The sequence below is a fragment of the Rhinoderma darwinii genome, chromosome 1 (genome assembly GCF_050947455.1).
Source record: "Rhinoderma darwinii isolate aRhiDar2 chromosome 1, aRhiDar2.hap1, whole genome shotgun sequence".
NCBI lineage: Eukaryota > Metazoa > Chordata > Amphibia > Anura > Rhinodermatidae > Rhinoderma > Rhinoderma darwinii.
Window position 1 is genome coordinate 36,396,976 of NC_134687.1, and position 22,127 is coordinate 36,419,102.

General features: G+C 43.1%; 1 protein-coding gene across 2 annotated transcripts in view; it reads right to left on the minus strand.

The window, feature by feature from the left end:
* The window catches only part of GPR78 (G protein-coupled receptor 78), a 47,400-nt gene that overhangs the window by 17,014 nt on the left and 8,259 nt on the right, over window positions 1–22,127 (minus strand). For both annotated transcript variants that reach the window (XM_075848996.1, XM_075848997.1), the window contains one exon: window positions 17,416–17,529. In XM_075848996.1, the coding sequence (XP_075705111.1) occupies window positions 17,416–17,529 (114 nt within the window). The remainder of the gene's footprint in view (window positions 1–17,415; window positions 17,530–22,127) is intronic.

A 22,127-nucleotide genomic window follows, 5' to 3' on the forward strand; every position in this document is an offset into this window, starting at 1 on the left:
ACTTCACACCCCTGTGCAGTCAAAGTACTAACCAAAATAAATAATAGAACAAGATCCGTTAACAGCAGCTAGTATTTTTGGTGATTGTTTCCAGGTAGAAAATTCAATATTGTTCTACAATATACAGAGTATAAATTAACTAAAAAAAATAAAGTGATTACCAATGTTTAGAAAAGGTTGAGGTATACTTTAAAAGTAATGTTCATTAACTTTATAAATTTCTGCAACATCTGATTATTTAAAGAATAAGGGGTCTTATTAATAAATTCTGTAATCGTCAATCTGTCATGAATTCATAAAGCTAAAGGCAGACATTTAATAGTGTGATTTAATTTCATGGGTCCCACTGGTGTAGTCAACTGGGTCAGTGGTATACCACACGTCTTTCTTTAAAGGTTTATGAGGGAATCCATATTTTGTATGTTTAGATCAATAACGTCCGCCAAACAAGACAAGGAAATAATTCTCCCATTCTACCTTCACACTCACATCTATGTAACATGAGTTTATTAAAGGGACTGACTATTATAATTATCTGTTAGTTCACACAAAATGTGGTGGTGGTGGGAGCTGCCCGGCATATGAATTGAAAAATTCTAACAGAGAAATGTCAAATAAAATCACAGAACAACCTCTTTACAGCCAAATATAAAACCTTGACCGTGTTCTCAAGTCCTTATGTTTAGTAACTGTGTGTAGTCTCTACCTCTTGTTAATTAAAGAGGTTTTACCATGAGGGACATTTATGACATTTCCATAGGATATGTCATAAATGTCAGATGGATGCGGGTCCCACCTTTGGGAACCGCACCTATGTCTAGCATGGGGCTCCTAAACCCTGTTCTACCTCTTTGTGTTCCGGCTGATTTCCGACCGTGAAGGAGAAAACAGTGTAGCTCACTGACCTCGCTGAGCTACACTGTTTCCGTAAGCCGCATGGAACTAAATGGTAGTTACGGAAACAGCATAGCTCGCTTGCTACGCTGCTTCTGTAACTGCTATTCACTACTATGGGAGTTACGGAAACAGCATAGCTCAGCGAGTTACGCTGTTTACGTAACTCCCGACCATGTAATCAGGAAATGGCTGGGAGTAAGTGTGAGCACAAAAAGCTAGAACGGCTTTTAGGGGGTCCCGTTCTAGAGATAGGTGTGGGTCCCAGAGGTGAGACCTGAATCTGTCTTACATTTATGACATATCCTGTGGATATGTCATAAATGTCCCTTGTGGGAAAACCCCTTTATGGCCCTGTTCACGTCACATTAACTGGTCTACGTTCCACGTTTATGCCGGAAAATGCTCCCGACGTATACATTAAACGTAGCCTGTGACAGTTGCATCCATCACCCAAAGACTATAATGGTATTCGTATAACAGATAGGTCATGACTAAAGATGAACAAACCAATTCAGCACAAATCAAATTCGGTCCGAATTTCCCAAAAGTGGCTTTGCCGAAATTCAAAACTTTTGGGGTCTGCAGTGCAGTAACCGGAAAAATGGCAGCAGTGGGCGATCGACGGCCACATTGTACAGATTATAGGAAAAAAAGAGGGGAGAAGAGAAGATAAAAAAAAACACACTCACCACCTGCCCATTTTTTTTGGGGTGGAATCGCAAGTGCCCCGATTGCCCTGTTTAACTTTCTGATGTCTTCTAGTACTGTGTTCAACTTGGATACAGTCCTAGAAGACATCAGAAAGCCAGAAAGGGCAATCGGGCTGTTTGTGATTGACGGAAAATTTAATTGGACCAAATCAAATTTCAGGGGCGATTAAATAGAAAGCAAAAAGTTTTAGTGACTTATACCAGACCAATGGAGGACACTCTATTGGATTCCGACAGGGTATCGGAGGCCTATGGATACTTTTAGTGTGTACAATGGGAGCTTTCCTGATGTACACGCTAAACATAGGGCAAAATCATAAAGTGAAGGGGGCCTTAGCTGTATGTTTCTAATATTTCTTCTGTCTTCAGTGTCTGGGACATAAAGTATATTTTGTATGTAATTGCTCTGTCGGCTAGTCAATCAAAAGGTTCTCTCCTTTTCCTCTCTTTGCTCTCCAGTGAGAGAACTATCCCCTCCTATCCCTTTTTTTTGTGTATATACATGTTTGATTGAATCTAATACTGTAAAGTGTGAAACATAATCGGGTATCGTGTAGTTGAAAAATGACTGAAGGAGGAAGTAGCTAGCTTCTCCTCCTACTTGGGTTTAAAAAAAATCAACATAGTCCCTGACCAGTTTTTATTCAAATCTCTGAAAATATATATGGCGGTGTACAATTACCATGTGACATTGAATGACCATGATCTATTGATTTATTTATTACAAATATAGTGACAACAGAAGTTTTCCTAACTACCTGTCCCCCAGTGGGGCTCACAATCTGAATTCCTTAGCAGCATGTTTTTGGAGTATGGGACAAACATGGAGAGAACATACAAACTCAATGCAGATATTGTCCTTGGATGGATTTGAACCCAGAACTCCAGTGCTGCAAGTGCTTACCACTGAGCCACTGGATTCTATGCAGGCTAACAAATTAGCACGTGTAGACGGTAGGCAACACTCAATATCAGTCAAATCGTTATTGCTCTATGTAATGTTTCAGCTCATTCCTCTGTGTCCCCTGTTATTCCTCCTGGAAATGTATGAATATATTGAAAGCTGGGCATTACCACTCTACTTGTCAAAAGGGTGTGTCCCTACAAAGTCTGACACTCCAACCACTGATTGGACATTGACTGAATAGTGTGAGTCTGTGTAGGGACACACCCTATTAATAATGGTAACGCCAAGTTGTCAGTTTATTCATACATTTCCAGGAGTAATAAAGAAGGAACAGCACAATGCAGAGTTCTAGAAAAAGGTGCCCCAGAGTTATTTTATGAGGAATACAAATATGTATAAAAACAGACATGTCAGGAGAGTGGACAGGTCCTCTTTACTGCACCCACAGGAGAGCTACCAGGTCCTCTTTAATGCACCCACAGGAGAGCTACCAGGTCCTCTTTGCTGCACCCACAGAAGAGCAACCAGGTCCTCTTTACTGCATCCACAGGAGAGCTACCAGGTCCTCTTTACTGCACGCACAGGAGAGCTACCAGGTCCTCTTTACTGCACCCACAGGAGAGCTACCAGGTCCTCTTTACTGCACCCACAGGAGAGCTACCAGGTCCTCTTTACTGCACCCACAGGAGAGCTACCAGGTCCTCTTTACTGCACCCACAGGAGAGCTACCAGGTCCTCTTTACTGCACCCACAGGAGAGCTACCAGGTCCTCTTTACTGCACCCGCAGGAGAGCTACCAGGTCCTCTTTAAAGAGGCCAAAATTGTGCATGGATGAATAATTATCATCTTTAATGTACAATATTTAGTGGTCCTGTTATGCAATAATTGGGTGGATCCACAAAAAAAAATCTTACAGGAAATTCATAAAATACTATAATGTTGCATGCTTTCTATACAATGTATTCATTTCCAGATTTGCTGATCAGAAACATGTGCATTATGTATGTGAATGCTGAGCCATCAAAACTCTATATTCAAATAATCTTAATGGACAAGTTGATGCATGCCTAAGATTAGATCTGAGGAAACATGTCAGGATTTGTACTATTTACACTATACAAGTAATGCTCATATCAAATGGAAGTCCAAATGGTAGTCTACATTAACCCCTTAGTGACCAGCCTATTTTAGGCTTAAAGGACGGGTGTCGCGGAAATTATTTTTTTTAGATAATATTGCTTTTAGTATGTTATTAAAATACCTTTTATTTATTTGTGTGTTTGTGTTTTACTTTTTTCTTTTTTCTAACTTTTACTTCTCTATGGGGGCTGCCATTTTTTTCATCTCTGTATGTGTCGATTAACGACACATACAGAGATGGAATACGGCAGCTACAGTGCATAGGAGTCAATGAACGGGAGCCGTTCCATTGACACTGTTCTCTGGCTCTGTACTGCGCAGACACAGGTCAGAGTCACACAGAGCAGAGCAGCTGTTTGCAGGGAGAGAGCAGGCACCATCATGAAGACCAGCTGCACTGCAGGTAAGGTCTGTGTCTCTGCATGTCCCACTCTCTAGCTCATAGACCGCCGCTCTCGTGACCCCCGACGGGCCTCCCCACCCGACGCCCCCCCCCGACGGGCCCCTCTCCCCCGACGGGCCCCTCCCCCAAATGGGGCCCCCCTCGTCGCCCCCACCCCCCCAACGGGCCCCCCTGTAGTCGTGCAGGACACTCTGTATAAAGGACACATGATGTAACTGTCCTGGGAAAGCTGGGTGATAATATGCCCGCTGTTAGTGTGGTACTCAGCTTTCCCAGACCCCTGAATGATAAATCTCTCTTGTTGTGCTGAGACTGAGAGGTTCATTAGTCACATTCCCAAACAGTCTCAGTACAACTAGAGAGATTTACCGTTCAGGGGTCTGGGAAAGCTGGGTGACCACCATTACCCCTCCTACTGGAGTGTGAGAGGTTCATTAGTCACATCCCCAAACACTCCAGTAGGAGGGGTAATGGTGGTCACCCAGCTGTAGTGGCAGGGGGTAGGGAGACGGACAAGTGAGCCCTAATCTACCCGCCACTCTGTCCCTGCCTACTTGCAACGACCCGCCCTAGGCGACGGGGTAACACTGGGCGGCGGTCCCTGCGCTCAGTAAGTGCACGACAAACACGACAAACATACAAGGAACACAAGCAAGGAAAAGGGGCCGTTGCCCACGGCAACACCGTGAGCAACCAGAGTGGTGAACGAGCCGAGTCAAGCCAGGAGTGTGCGAGGTACAAAACGAAAAGCAGAAGAGTAGTCGGTAAGCCATGGTCTGTATGGAGCAGGATCAAAAATAGCAGGAGCTGTAGCTGGGCCAGGAAACCACAAGGAAAGAAACACAAGCAATAACAAGCACAGGGGGACAGGAAGTGCAGGCTTAAATAGACTGAGGGCGGGAGCTAGCTGAGTCTGGCCAGGTTACGATAGGCTCTCCCACTCCTAAGCCTGCCAGCCTGAATGGTGGAAGCAGGAGTCAGTCTCAGGGATGTATTCTCAGGTGCTGACTGATTAGTTCTGGGAGTTAACCCCGAAGCTGTGCCTGGCAGATCCTTTACAGTACCCCCCTTTTATGAGGGGCCACCGGACCCTTTCTAAGTGGACCTGGCTTACTGGGGAAACGCAGGTGGAACCTCCTGACCAATACCCCAGCGTGAACATCCCGGGCGGGTACCCAAGTCCTCTCCTCGGGCCCGTATCCTCTCCAATGGACCAGGTACTGGAGGGAGCCTTGGACCATCTTGCTGTCCACAATCCTGGCCACCTCGAATTCCACCCCCTCCGGGGTGAGGATGGGAACAGGAGGTCTCCTCGAGGGAGCCAAGGACGGGGAGCAGCGTTTGAGGAGGGAGGCATGAAACACGTTGTGTATCCGAAAAGACGGAGGTAACTCCAGCCGGAAGGAGACAGGATTGAGGACCTCAATGACCTTATATGGCCCAATAAACCGGGGAGCAAACTTCTTGGACGGAACCTTGAGACGCAAGTTCCTAGACGACAACCACACCAGATCCCCGACCATAAACAGGGGGTTAGCAGAACGTTTTTTATCAGCCTGAGTTTTTTGTACGCCCTGGGACACCTCTAGGTTTTTCTGAACCTGGGCCCAGACTGTGCACAGTTCCCGATGAACGACCTCTACCTCAGGATTGTTGGAACTACCAGGTGAAACGGAGGAGAACCGTGGATTAAACCCAAAATTACAAAAAAAAGGAGAGACCCCTGACGAGTTACTGACCCGGTTATTAAGGGAAAATTCGGCGAGGGGAATGAAAGAGACCCAATAAAATTGACAGTCAGAGACAAAACACCTTAAGTATTGTTCTAGAGATTGATTAGTCCTCTCCGTTTGGCCATTGGTTTCAGGATGGAAGGCAGAGGAAAAGGACAGATCAATCCCCAACTTCATACAGAAGGCTCTCCAAAACAATGAAACAAATTGTACCCCTCTGTCCGAAACAATATTGACAGGGACCCCATGGAGACGCAGGATGTGTTTGACAAACAAGGTAGCCAACGTTTTGGCGTTGGGTAGTTTCTTGAGGGGCACAAAGTGGCACATCTTACTAAAGCGGTCCACCACCACCCACACCACCGACTTGCCTTGGGATGGAGGCAAATCGGTGATAAAATCCATGGAGATATGTGTCCAAGGTCTCTGGGGAATGGGCAACGAACGCAGTAAGCCCGCTGGTCGGGACCTGGGAGTCTTGGACCTAGCACAAACCTCACAAGCGGCGACGTAGGCCTTAACGTCTTTAGGCAACCCAGGCCACCAATAATTTCTGGTAATGAGGTGTTTGGTACCCAGGATGCCTGGATGGCCAGATAGTGCGGAGTCATGATTTTCCCTAAGTACCCTTAGCCGGAATTGCAGGGGAACAAACAGCTTGTTCTCAGGAAGGTTCCCGGGAGCTGCACCTTGATCAGCAGCAATATCAGAGACTAAATCAGAATCGATCGAGGAAATGATTATACCTGGAGGCAAAATATAAGCAGGATCTTCCTCCGAAGGAGGGCTGGCCATGAAGCTACGCGACAGTGCATCAGCCTTAATATTTTTAGACCCAGCCCTATAGGTAACCAAAAAATTGAATCTGGTAAAAAATAACGCCCATCGAGCTTGTCTCGGGTTTAGCCTCCGGGCAGATTCTAGGAAAACCAGATTCTTGTGGTCAGTAAGGACCGTTACCTGGTGCCTAGCCCCCTCCAGGAAGTGGCGCCACTCTTCAAATGCCCATTTAATGGCTAAGAGTTCGCGGTTGCCAATATCATAGTTACTTTCAGTTGGCGAAAACTTCCTGGAGAAGTAGGCACAGGGGCGGAGATGGGTGAGGGACCTGGTACCCTGGGACAAGACAGCCCCCACTCCCACCTCAGATGCGTCAACTTCCACGATAAATGGCTCCATTTGGTTGGGCTGAACCAGCACCGGGGCCGAGACAAAGCACTTCTTAAGGACCTCAAAAGCCTGGACAGCCTCAGGAGGCCAGTGGAGGAGATCAGCACCTTTGCGAGTGAGGTCCGTAAGGAGCTTAGCGATGACCGAGAAGTTAGCAATAAATCTCCTGTAATAATTAGCGAACCCCAAAAAACACTGTAACGCCTTCAGGGAGGCAGGTTGGACCCATTCCGCCACAGCCTGAACCTTGGCGGGGTCCATGCGGAATTCATGAGGAGTGAGGATTTGACCCAAAAATGGAATCTCCTGTACCCCAAACACACATTTTTCGGTTTTGGCAAACAGTTTATTTTCCCGAAGGACCTGGAGCACCTTCCTGACATGCTCAATGTGGGAGGACCAGTCCTTGGAAAACACCAGTATGTCATCAAGGTACACTACCAGAAAAATCCCCAGGTAATTTCTCAAAATCTCATTTATGAAATTCTGGAAGACCGCAGGGGCATTACACAACCCAAAGGGCATGACGAGGTATTCGAAATGGCCTTCGGGCGTGTTAAACGCAGTCTTCCACTCATCCCTCTCTTTGATGCGAATAAGGTTATACGCCCCCCGTAGATCCAATTTAGAAAACCATTGGGCCCCCTGAACCTGATTAAAGAGATCAGGAATCAAAGGAAGGGGATACTGGTTCCTTACCATGACCTTATTCAGGCTACGGTAGTCAATGCATGGCCTAAGACCACCATCCTTCTTCCCCATGAAGAAGAAGCCAGCACCTACCGGAGAAGAAGAGGGACGAATGTAACCCTTGGCCAGGGATTCCTGGATATACACTCTCATAGCTTCACGTTCGGGACAAGAAAGATTAAATATCCTACCCTTAGGAAGCTTAGCTCCTGGTACCAATTCGATAGCGCAATCGTATTCTCTATGAGGAGGTAACACTTCGGAGGCCTCCCTAGAGAAAACATCAGCGAAGTCCTGAACAAACTCGGGTAGCGTATTTGCCTCCTTAGGGGGAGAAATAGAATTAACAGAAAAACATGACGTACAACATTCATTACCCCATTTGGTTAGCTCCCCAGTATTCCAGTCAAACGTAGGATTATGCAACTGCAACCAGGGAAGACCTAGAACCAAATCGTACGATAATCCCTGCATCAACGGTACAGAGAATTGCTCCAAATGCATGGAGCCAACAAGGAGTTCAAAAACAGGGGTATGCTGTGTAAAATAACCATTAGCAAGAGGAGTGGAGTCGATACCCACTACCGGGACAGGTTTAGGCAAATCAATAAGAGGCATAGCAAGGGACATAGCAAATTCCACAGACATGATATTAGTAGAGGACCCTGAATCCACGAAGGCACTGCCGGTAGCAGACCTACCACCAAAAGAGACCTGAAAGGGAAGCAAGATCTTAGTACGTTTCATATTTACGGGAAATACCTGTGCGCCCAAGTGACCTCCCCGATGATCACTTAGACGCGGAAGTTCTCTGGCTGCAATCTTACGCTTAGGACAGTTGTTCACTTGATGCTTGTCGTCCCCACAGTAGAAGCAGAGACCATTCTTCCTGCGGAATTCTCTACGTTGTTGGGGGGACACGGAGGCCCCGAGTTGCATAGGTATCTCTGAATCTTTCGGGGAGGAACGAAGCAACGGAGCTTCGGGAGGCATCATGGGGGATTCGGAGGAGAAAACACATAAACGTTCACGTTGTCGTTCCCTGAGACGTCGATCAAGTCGTATCGCTAAAGCCATAACCTGGTCTAGGGAGTCAGAAGAGGGATAGCTAACTAGCAGGTCTTTCAGGGCATTCGACAGACCCAACCTAAACTGGCACCTTAAGGCAGGGTCATTCCACCGAGAAGCTACGCACCACTTCCGAAAGTCAGAGCAATACTCCTCAACAGGTCTCTTACCCTGACTTAAGGTCACCAGCTGACTCTCGGCAAAGGCATTCCTGTCAGTCTCGTCATAAATAAGTCCGAGAGCAGAAAAGAAACAATCAACGGAGGAAAGTTCAGGGGCGTCAGGAGCCAAGGAGAAGGCCCACTCTTGGGGCCCTTCCTGGAGCCGGGACATAATTATACCCACCCGCTGGCTCTCAGAACCTGAGGAATGAGGCTTTAAACGAAAGTAAAGCCTACAACTCTCCCGAAAGGAGAGAAAAGCCCTCCGGTCCCCTGAGAACCGGTCGGGCAACTTGAGGTGGGGTTCAAGAGGTGCGGTGAGGGGAACTACCAGGGTAGCATCAGGCTGGTTGACCCTCTGAGCCAGGGCCTGGACCTGTAGGGAGAGATCCTGCATTTGCTGAGCCAGGGTCTCACGGGGATCCATAGTGGTGTCAGGGACCAGGGGTAGACTAGGTATGGGCTTGTTATTATGTAGTGGCAGGGGGTAGGGAGACGGACAAGTGAGCCCTAATCTACCCGCCACTCTGTCCCTGCCTACTTGCAACGACCCGCCCTAGGCGACGGGGTACAACTGGGCGGCGGTCCCTGCGCTCAGTAAGTGCACGACAAACACGACAAACATACAAGGAACACAAGCAAGGAAAAGGGGCCGTTGCCCACGGCAACACCGTGAGCAACCAGAGTGGTGAACGAGCCGAGTCAAGCCAGGAGTGTGCGAGGTACAAAACGAAAAGCAGAAGAGTAGTCTGTAAGCCAGGGTCTGTATGGAGCAGGATCAAAAATAGCAGGAGCTGTAGCTGGGCCAGGAAACCACAAGGAAAGAAACACAAGCAATAACAAGCACCGAGGGACAGGAAGTGCAGGCTTAAATAGACCGAGGGCGGGAGCTAGCTGAGTCTGGCCAGGTTACGATAGGCTCTCCCACTCCTAAGCCTGCCAGCCTGAATGATGGAAGCAGGAGTCAGTCTCAGGGATGTATTCTCAGGTGCTGACTGATTAGTTCTGGGAGTTAACCCCGAAGCTGTGCCTGGCAGATCCTTTACACCAGTTTTCCCAGACCCCTGAACGATAAATCTCTCTTGTTGTGCTGAGACTGAGAGGTTCATTAGTCACATTCCCAAACAGTCTCAGTACAACTAGAGAGATTTACACTTCAGGGGTCTGGGAAAGCTGGGTGACCACCATTACCCTTCCTACTGGACTGTGAGAGGTTCATTAGTGACATCCCCAAACACACTCCAGTAGGAGTAATGGTGGTCATCCAGCTTTCTCAGATGCAGATATAACCAGGAAAGGGCTGGATGGACGGGCTGAGGGTGCACAGCATTTTTGGTGATCCCCCTCTGTCATGTGATCGGACCTAGGTTACCGGTTCCTCAGACGGGGTTCACGTGACTATAAATCTGTCCATAACAAGAGACAGTTCACTCAGGACAAGCCCTGCCCTCATGCTGTGGTTGTGTGGTTCTGTCTGCAGTGATGGCGGTGCGTGGCTCTGACACCCGCCTCCCCCGTCGGGTCATCTCAGGACAGAAGGGGTATCCGGATTGGAGACACAGCGCCGCACCTGTCCTCAGGTTGTGTCTGGTATTGCAGTTCACCTCCATTGAAGTGAATAGGACAGAGCTGTAATACCACACACGACCTGAGGACAGGTGCGGCGCCATGTTTTCCTGGATGACCCCTTTAAGACTTTTCCTGTGTGTGTGTGGCAGAGCGGAGTGTGCACGGGCGCCGCTGATACTTCATAGCCGCTTATCAGCTGTTTTGAAGAATCAGCGGCGAGCACCCCCCACACACACACAAATCCCCCCCAAAACATGCAAAATCAAGTGTAATCAAGTTTTTTTTTTATGTGTTTTTTTGCACGTAAAATGTGCAAAAAAGAAACATGTCAAATACACGGCGTGTGAACCGGTCAACTGAAAAGTTATTCACTTCACTTTCATCATTCTAAGGCTGGGTTCACACGACCTATTTTCAGTCTTAAACGAGGCGTTTTACGCCTCGATTTACGCCTGAAAAGACGGCTCCAATACGTCGGCAAACATCTGCCCATTCATTTCAATGGGTTTGCTGATGTACTGTAATTTACGCGTCGCTGTCAAAAGACGGCGCGTAAAATAACAGCCTCGGCAAAGAAGTGCAGGACACTTCTTTGGACGTAATTGGAGCCGTTTTTCATTGAATTCAATGAAGAACAGATCCAAATTATGGCCGTAATTGACGCCTCGCAAAACGCGAGTATGAGCAACTACGTCTGAAATGACGGAGCTGTTTTCTCCTGAAAACAGCTCCATCATTTCAGACGTAAATGCAGTTGGCGTGTGCACATACCCTAAGGGTATGTTCACACACAATGTTTTCAGCTGAAAAATCGGAAGCAGAACAGGGCGACAGGGCGTTTTTTACATCGTAGTTTTCCAAAAACGGCACGTAAAAAGACGCCCAACCAAAATGAAGTGCACATCACTTCTTGGGACGTTTTTGGAGGCGTTTTTCATTGACTTTATAGAAAAACAGCTCCAAAAACGGCCGTTAAAAAACACGAGTTTGATTAAAAAATGGCTGAAAATTAGGAGCTGTTTTCCCTTTGGTTAGTAAGCATGTGAACATACCCTTAGCCTTTTGGTGTTTCCTATAACTTCTGCCAGCTGCAGAATCACACCCAAATGGCTGCCGGACACTGCTTAGCAATTTAAAGACACCTTTTCCTGACTTGTGGGAGGGGGGGTGAGATTCCCTCCCACATTTACAGCAGCTGTGAGTCAGGTTGCTTTGCTTTATTCACCTTGCTGCAATTCTGGGAAGTGCTCCCCCCTGGTGGCCAACATAGGCAAACATGTCAAATTATTATTTAAAGGGAATGTGTCGCAAATGAAACTTTTTTTTTTTTTAAGTGTCGTTACTTATTTCTATTATATTTTTTAAGTTTTTTGCTGTTTTTTTTTTTTTTTTCCATATTAAAGTATTTAATAAGGGAAAAGTGTGTTTTTCATTTTTTTTATTTGGGATTTTCATTTATTTATTATTAACTTTATTAAACTTTTTGATAACTTTATTTTTAGTCCCACTAAAGGACTTCACTATGCGATCTTCTGATCGCTTTTATAATACACTGCAATACTTCTTTATTGCAGCGTATTATTGCCTGTCAGTGTAAAACTGACAGGCACCTGCTAGGTCATGCATCAGGCATGGCTTAGCAGGCATTCACTACAGGCTTACCTGGGGGCTTTTGTTAGGCCCCCTGCTGCCATAGAAGCCATCGCCACGCTGTGATTGTCATTACAGGGTGCTGGTGGGGTGAGAGAGGGAGCTCCCTCCCTCCAAAACCACTTGGATGCGGCGCTCGCTATTGAGCACCGCATCTAAGGGGTTAAACGAGTGAGATCGATGTTGAAATCAATTCCGCCCATTAGAGCAGGTGCCCAGCTGTCTTTAGATCGCCTGACACCCGCTTTAGCCTGCACCGGACACCCGTGTTATGACACAGCTCCGTGAAAAGGCGTATTGGCGGTCGTTAAGGGGTTACGGAATAGAAAAGTTCTAGATAATGATGTCACAGAGATCAAGACACTGATGTCATAAGGTTTTTAAACAGAAGTTTAAAGGGGTTGCCTCATAAGCACATCCCCTGTCAATATTTCCAATCAGAGCATTCAAATAATGTAGAGAGGGGTCCCCATCACTACCATACTAAAATATGCCATCACTTATGATTGGAATATCCCTTTAACAATTTAGACTTCTATTGCTTCTATACTCCCTGTACGTACTTTTTATACTTCATAACATCTGCATTGTTCAGGAGACATCTTCCCTCTGCTGCTTCTAGCTATCATTTGCTCAATACATCTTACTGGTCCTTTTTACCACTCATCTAATAAAAAAAAGACCCCAAGCCCCTCTATTGTGTTATAGAGTCTCTAGAGCAACCTCAAACCAGGCCAGCTAATCTCACTATGCTACTCAGGGGCGGACATACTATTGGTTCAACCTGTGCAGCTCCACAGGGTCCCAGTAGGTACGGGAGCCCATTGTCACCTTAAGTAACCTTCTTCTGTCTATTAGATTGTATGTAAATGTCTGAGACGATGAATTTTATAGCCAACATTTACTGATAGATAGGGATACGTAAGAGGGAGATCTATGATGAGATATTGGACAGCAAAGGGCCTATATACTGTTCTTGCACGGGGCTCTCAACTGTCTGTGTCCGCCCCTGATGCTACTTGTTGGACATTGATCATTCTGTATTATTCGAGATCTTGATACTTATTCCTTACTATCTCTTACTAACATTCACTTTCATGTTTTTTTCTCTTGCTTTCCAAGTCTATTGTTATCTTGAAGCTTCACATGGGAACCATAGTTCTCCCACTGGTAGCCAATTTTCCGTAGAGAAGTTTAACTTCCTTGCATCACTGATTCTTTTCATAAACTGCCTGCACTCATTTTTCTACCTACTGAAATGAATCCAAGAGATAAATGAATAGGACTCCTTTTAGGATGACAAAGATTGGATAAAATGAGTGCAACGTTTCACAGCACTTCATCATACATGCTACTTTACAGCGGCAGCATTGTCCCATCACGTCCAAAAACTTACAAAAATGAATAAAGAATTACACTATATGGACAAGAGTATTGGGACACACCTCTTAATCATTGAATTCAGGTGTTTCATTCAGTCCCATTGCCACAGGTGTATAAAATCCAGCACCTCGCCATGCAGTCGCCTTTACTAACATTTGTGATAGAATGGGTCGACCTAAAGAGATCACTGAATTCCAGCGTGGTCCTGTTATAGGACGCCAACATTGTAACAAATCAGTCCATGAAATTTCTTCCCTCCTAGATACATATTCCATCATCAACGGTGAGTGATATTATTATAAAGTGGGAGTGTTTAGGAACCACAGTAACTCAGCCACGAAGTGCAGACCACGTAAAGTTACAGAGTGGGGTCACTGAGTGCTGAGGCACATAGTGGATACAAGACGCCAACTCTCTGCTGACTCAATAATTGCAAAACTCCAAACCTCCTCTGATGTTAACATCTGCTGCATGGTTTTGACGGCCGAGCAGCTGCATGCAAGTTTTACATCACCAAGCACAATGCCAAGCGTCGGATGGAGTGGTGTAAAGCCGTCGCCACTGGACTCTGGAGCAATGGAAACGTGTTCTGTGGAGTGATGAATCACGCTTCTCTATCCGGCAGTCTGATGGGTGAATGCCAGGAGAACATTACCTGCCTGACTGCATTGTGCCAATTGTAAATTTTGGTGGAGGAGGGATAATGCTATGGGGTTGTTTTTTTAGGGGTTGGCCTAGGCCCCTTAGTTCCAGTGAAGGAAAATCTTAATGCTTCATATCATATCATACAGATTAAATACAGCAGTTTATTTAGTTTTGGATGATGGGTCCTTGAATAAACATTGGTGTATAGTGGAAAACCTGATCATAAAGTTATATGAAAAAGGATACGTTTTTTATTGCACATATTGGCTCTTTAGAGAGGGAGCACAGCCCTTGTTGGTTCCATGTCCTTTCCTACTATGTGGCGAGAACCTGTGCAGGACCCTCCTTTCCACAAGGAACCGCATTGCTAGCAAACAAGGGGGTAAGGAATTGGCCCCTTCTTTCCTAGGTGAAATCACCTGACGCCATAATACATTTTTCCCCAACCAGTGGCCCCGTAGACACCTGTGGCTCTTGGGCTCTTTGTTCGTGGCTCATCAGCTGCTGGTAGCCTTTAGCAACTATTTCACATAAATGACACCGGGTTTAATGGTACCAGAGACATTACCATATCAGTGGCAGCTAATACTAGGGTAAGTGTACTATCACTCAGTCATATCTTTATTAGACCTTTTTGCTTTTAATATTCAGTGTCTCAACACCATCTGTTGTAACTCAATGTGTCTCGCGACCTACAAAAGGTTGGATACCTCAGCCATAATGTGTGCCCATTTTGATCTTTTTTATGAGGCCCGAGCTCTTCTTTGTACGCCACTGGCTGTTCCTACTTCTTTTTGTGGCTATAATGCTACTTGGGACCATAAGACTGTGCTCCAATAACCAATGGTGTGCAATTGCTTCATATTAAATGCCTTAATGACGTATAAGAAAATGTATCCACACAAATATTCACTCTACAAGATGTTCCCACATATATAGGAGTCTGGTTAATTTATAGTTAAGAATCCAATTCACCATTCTAGAGATGAGTGAAGATGTGATAATTGTTTTGCCTGTGTTTGACCAATACCTGAATAGATACAATTGAGGCTGAAATATTGAACATTTTTTCAGTATTTCAGCCTCTATTATCTTATATGTAGGAAGTATGACTCCATAATTGAAAAAATATTTTCTGTTGAAATTCTGTCAGGCGAATTTTCACAGATTTGTTTATCTCTACACCTTATAAATGAGATTTGTTTACATGGCAGACCATGCAACACAGTATATTGGGGATATAGATCCTGATATAGATGTTATAGAATAAAATTGGTCATTGAACTCTTTAGGGCTCTTTTGGTCTGAGGTCAATTACATAAGTTAAACTTTGCTACATATAAAAATGCCCATCTTTAATGATGATATTATTATACTGATGTTCTACATACATATTTAGGTGTATATGGGCCATGGATCTCTCATTCATTGGAAACTCTTGGACTTCGTAGACTTATGTAGCAATTTATCATAGATCAATGTTTAGTCGTGGAACCTTTCTTGAAAATAGTAGCTTTTCATTGAGTGCCCAACATGCTTGCCTACCATCTGTAACTTCATAATAATCTGTAAAAATAGTGGACTTTAGTCCAATGTTCATTATCATTTTTTTTTATTATATTTGAAGGTGGAGGAGCTTATCCAGGTTTGTATTGATCATTTTACAGATCAGAATTAATTCTGATAATGTGTTCATATCAGTATCTGAGTTATAAACATATATTGCTTATTATGTTTTTGGTTTTCCAATTTTTCCCCCAAATTTTTGAATTTCACCTATTTTTAGGAAAGTTGTTCAGAAAAAGAAAACGTAGGTTGGCATCTCTGGCACTAAGTATACAGCAGTGTCAATTTTCTCTCATCTAACAGGGAGCCAGTGAAGTTACTGGTTCATCTATACATTTTTGACCATAGGAAGATGATAATTACAGTGCTGACAGTTTATGAGAATGGTGAGGGGTAAGTCTACTGGACTGTGGTCATTTTGGTTGTCAAAACTTATAGATCAATCACACGTTTGTACTATTTTAGCCAGAGGCAAGAAAATCAGTCCATCATCCATCATTACATCATTTCTACGTGTATGATCTTTCTTAGTGTGGAGAGCCAATGTTTTATGTAGAAATGGTTAGTATTCAACTAATCTGTGGAGTGTAATGAGTAATAATATTAACATTCTTGCAAAAACTCTCATATCCAAACAGGATACATATTTTGATACATTAATACAATTATTTGTAATATTATCTTATATTTATTTGGGCAGTATGGTGACTCAGTGGTTAGCCTTGTTGCTTTGCAGCACTGGAGTCCATGGCTTGAGTCCAACCAAGGGCAAAATCTGCATAGAGTTTGTATATTAGTCTTATATTTGGTTGGTTTTCTCCAGGTTCTCCGGTTTCCTAACACACTTCAAAAACATACAGATTTGTAAATTGGCTACCTATGAAATAGGCCCTAGCATGGGATAGGGAGATAAGATTATGAGCCCCATTGGGGGACAGGGACTAATATGAAGGTTGACAACTTCTGTACAGCGATGCAGAATATATTGCTGCTATATAAGCAACAGAAAATAAATATTTATGTAAATTGTTATAGAATATCCATCAATGTTTCTAAGTACAAGTGGGCTAAGGAAATTATGGGTGTATCTAGTGGGATTTAGAATAAAAATAAAAAATTTGTCTGAAGAGTTAAAATATACACATTTGCAAATCAAACCTTACAAAGAAGATATAAATAAAGACATAAAATATCACTTCATCCTAATATTATCTTGCTATGTTGATCCAGTGGAGGACAAAACAAATATTGTGTGAGGTAGATACATGTTCATTGACAAATAAACACATGAAATGTAAAATAACACTATAGTTATGCCTGTCATGGCAGTCATGTACCACATACAACGTTGCTTTCTATGGGAATTGGAACTGGTTGTGGACTTACTATGAGACACATATATGTTGATTGATAATAATCTTTTTTTTAAATAAAAATATGAAAGTTCAAGAAGGGGTAGAAGGGTAAATCTACCGTGCCATGGTCTTTTATAATATCTCAATGTATAGATTAGGCACTTTTTTGTGCTACTGTACTTAGCCAAATGGTCATCATTCCATACATCATTATTACTGCTAGAAATCTAGACACTATTTTTTGAATAGCTTAACACACCATCTCTAAGATTTTATCTATCCATTGGTATTGCTCTATTAACATGTGTGCCAACCTTTTATAGTTTAAATGCATTGCAAAAAATTCTAAGATAAATGCCATACTGACCTTGTAATAACATAGGGCGCAAAGCATACCACAAATGATCCTATAAAAATACTGATTTTCTTTGTAGCCCGTTGTCTTCTTCTCTTTTGCTCACTTAGACATCTCTGCTTCACACTGCAAGGTAGATGCGCTGCATGATTACACAGTAACATCAGACAAACCACAGATGGGATATATTAACACAAGTCAATAATACAATATGCCACAAGTGTGACAAAGTTACAGTATAAAATAATCAACCAAGTTACCCAATCATTCACGGAAAAAAAAATCTTAGAATATATTATTATTATTATTCCTAAAATGGCACTATATTGTAGGAAGAAATATTCTATGAAATAATGGATGCACTGTATTATACACTTAAAATCAGGATAGCTAGATGATAGATTGATAGATATGAGATGATAGATAGATAGATAGATAGATAGATAGATAGATAGATAGATAGATAGATAGATAGATAGATAGATAGATAGATAGATATGTGGGTGTATGTGCAGCGTTGGTTCCTACCTCATAGAGGTCGCCTTGTCGTGGCAGGTGGGCTCACACAATTTGATCAAAATTTGCGCTAAGAACCTCCCTATTGTAAGTAGATTTAGCAGTAATGCATATTTATTTATATTTAGTGGCTTAGGTGTCAGTGGTGTTCGCGGTGTGCTGACACCATTTTCTTGTGTTCTGTATAAGTTTGCAGTCACAGGCGTTCTTGCACCTGTATACAAGTTTTGTTTCATTTTGATGGAATGTGCTGTTCAAACTTTTGTGTTGTTTATGTGATTCATATACGTGGGGTTAGCGACTGCCTCCATTTTTGATCTTGCACTCCTCCCATTCTGCCCTGGGTGATTTTAATTAGTTTAATGCTGGTTCCTACCATCCCCAGATATATGTAGGCTTAGTCCCAGTTCTGGGTGTATGTGCAGCATAGGTTCCCACCTCATAGAGGTTGCCTTGTCGTGGCAGGTGGGCTCACACAATTTGATCAAAATGTGCACTAAGAACCTCCCTATTGTAAGTAGATTTAGCAGTAATGCATATTTATTTATATTTAGTGGCTTAGGTGGCATTCGTGTTCGCAGTGTGCTGTCCTTATTTTCTTGTGTGCTAGATGATAGATAGATAGATAGATAGATAGATAGATAGATAGATAGATAGATAGATAGATAGATAGATAGATAGATAGATAGATAGATAGATGAAGGCGAGAGTAGACCAAGCGTTCCAGGAGTTTGGAGATGAAGGGCAGATTAGAGACTGGTCGGTAGTTAGCAGCGCTGGATGGGTCAAGATTTGTTTTTTTCAGTAATGCTACCATGGCCTGCAGTGTCTCCAGACTTGTCTCCCATCGAGCACATCTAATACGTCATTGGTCGACACAATCAAAGGGAGCTGCCAGCAGCCAATCTTTATTATTTGCGTGCCCAAGTGCATTTATCGTGGCATAACTTTCCTCAGACAACCATTAATAACCTCATTGATACCATGCCAAGGCGTGTAAGTGAGTTTATTTCTGTGTGTGGCGCTCATACTCGATACTAAATTAATCGAGATGTTTGGAATATTTTATTTCCATTTTTTTTATCATTTGCTTATCATTAACATGTCTATCGATCCTGTGATTTTTAACAATTCCACAACTTTTCCTTTTTGATGTTGCAATTTCCATGTTGAGGAGTGTAGATAGATAGATAGATAGATAGATAGATAGATAGATAGATAGATAGATAGATAGATAGATAGATAGATAGATAGATATGAGATAGATAGATAGATAGATAGATAGATAGATAGATAGATAGATAGATAGATAGATAGATAGATAGATAGATAGATAGATAGATAGATAGATAGATAGATATGAGATAGATAGATAGATAGATAGATAGATAGATAGATAGATAGATAGATAGATAGATAGATAGATAGATGAATAAAATAAAAATATCCACCGTCCAGCAGCACCAGCAAAAATTATAGGTGGGTGCACGCCTCAGGGATCCCACCAAAGTTCCCAATTTAGTCCATATGTGTACGAAAATAGGCAGCACTTCGATTTAAGAGTAAAAGAGTGGTTTTCTTTATTCGCCCTAGTGTAACGTTTCGGCTCTAATGCTGGAGCCTTTTTGATGCTTGAAAAAGGCTCCAGCATTAAAGCTGAAACATTGCACTAGGGCGAATAAAGAAAACAGCTTCTTATTTTTGTACACATAGGGATAGATAGATAGATAGATAGATAGATAGATAGATAGATAGATAGATAGATAGATAGATAGATAGATAGATAGATAGATAGATAGATAGATAGATAGATATGAGATAGATAGATAGATAGATAGATAGATAGATAGATAGATAGATAGATAGATAGATAGATAGATAGATAGATAGATGATAGATAGATAGATAGATAGATAGATAGATAGATAGATAGATAGATAGATAGATAGATAGATAGATAGATAGATAGATAGATAGATAGATAGATAGATAGATAGATAGATAGATAGAAAGATAGATAGATAGATAGATAGATAGATAGATAGATAGATAGATAGATAGATAGATAGATAGATAGATAGATAGATAGATATGAGATAGATAGATAGATAGATAGATAGATAGATAGATAGATAGATAGATAGATAGATAGATAGATAGATAGATAGATATGAGATAGATAGATAGATAGATAGATAGATAGATAGATAGATAGATAGATAGATAGATAGATAGATAGATAGATAGATAGATAGATAGATAGATAGATAGATAGATAGATAGATGTAGATAGATAGATAGATAGATAGATAGATAGATAGATAGATAGATAGATAGATATGAGATAGATAGATAGATAGATAGATAGATAGATAGATAGATAGATAGATAGATAGATAGATAGATAGATAGATAGATAGATAGATAGATTCCTCTTTAGGAAGGTATACACTAAACTCCCATGTAGGCAGCAGTGTAGTAGACTATGCCATCACGGACATGGACCCCGCAAACATTGGCGCACTCATAGTCACTCCACAAACGCACCTGTCAGATCACAACCAATTACTTCTATACATCAAATCCACAACCAAACCATCTGCACAAAAACCACATCAAACCGGCCTCTTCAACCTGCCCCCATCTTATAAATGGTCCAAAACGTCAACTATAAAATATAAAGAGACAATGAACAGACCAGAAGTGCAGGAGATGCTTCACAACCTCTACAACAAGGTGTATGAGACAAGCCCAGGAGGGGTCAATCAGGCCGTAAATGACCTCAATAATATATTCTATACCATGGCAGAGAAGTCTGACCTGAAAAGATGTGACTACAAGAGGCCACAAGAAATACATCCTAACGGTTGGTTTGACCGTGAGTGCAAAGAAGTACGGAAGACCCTAAGAAATGCCTCAAATAAGAAGCACCGAGACCCAAACAACACCGGTCTGAAGGAGGCCTACAGCAACATACAGAGGCAATACAAGACCATCCTCCGAAAGAAAAAACAAAGGCACATCTCCACCAAACTTACCCAACTCCAAGATGCCCTCCATGACAACTCGTTCTGGGAATTATGGAAACACATGGGCAAAAATTGCAAGAAAAACAACCTTCATATTCAAAATGGCAACATCTGGCTCCAATATTTCAGGGACCTCTACAAAGATATCCCGAAAGAAGAACAAAGCCAAGAACAAAAACAAATAATATCAAAATTGAAGGCGATGGAGGAAACACTTAAAGATTCTCAAAACCCCCTGGACGCACCAATAACACTGCAAGAAGTAACAGAGAGAACCTCAGACATAAGGTGTAAAAAATCCAGCGGCCTAGACAGAATCTCACCAGAAATGATAAAACACAGCCCGCCAGAAATACAGGCCGCAATAGTCAAACTATTTAATATAGTGCTGAGTGCCGGCTACTTCCCGCAAATCTGGAACCAAGGCCTTATAACACCAATCCACAAGAGTGGGGACAGGTACGACCCGGCCAACTACCGAGGGATATGTGTCAGCAGCAACCTGGGGAAACTGTTCAGCAGCATCCTGAATAAGAGAATCCTCAGCTTCCTCTCCCAGCACAATGTCCTCCACCAAAGCCAAGCTGGGTTCATGCCAAACCACCGCACCACTGACCACATCTACACCCTGCGCAGCCTCATCAAGAGCCACGTCCACAATACAAAGCATGGGAAGATTTACGCCTGTTTTGTGGACTTTAAGAAGGCCTTTGACTCAGTGTGGCACCCGGGCCTATTCCTGAAACTGCTGGAGAGCGGAGTAGGAGGTAAAACCTATGACGTCATCAGAAGCTCCTACACAGAGAACAGATGCAGCGTGAAGGTGAACGGGAGAAGAACGGCTGATTTCCAGCAGAGCCGAGGAGTCAGACAAGGCTGCAGCCTCAGTCCAACGCTCTTCAACATCTACATCAATGAACTGGCCACAGCTCTGGAATCCTCCTCAGCACCAGGTCTCGCCCTCCATGACACCCAGGTGAAATTCCTGCTGTATGCAGATGACCTTCTGTTACTATCACCAACCGAGAAAGGTCTCCAAGACAACCTGCAAATCCTAGAAAAATTCAGCTCCACGTGGGCACTACCCATCAACGCCAAGAAAACCAACATCATGGTGTTCCAGAAGAGAAACTCAAAATCCCCCAGGCACCCGACCTTCACACTAAATAACGCCACAAT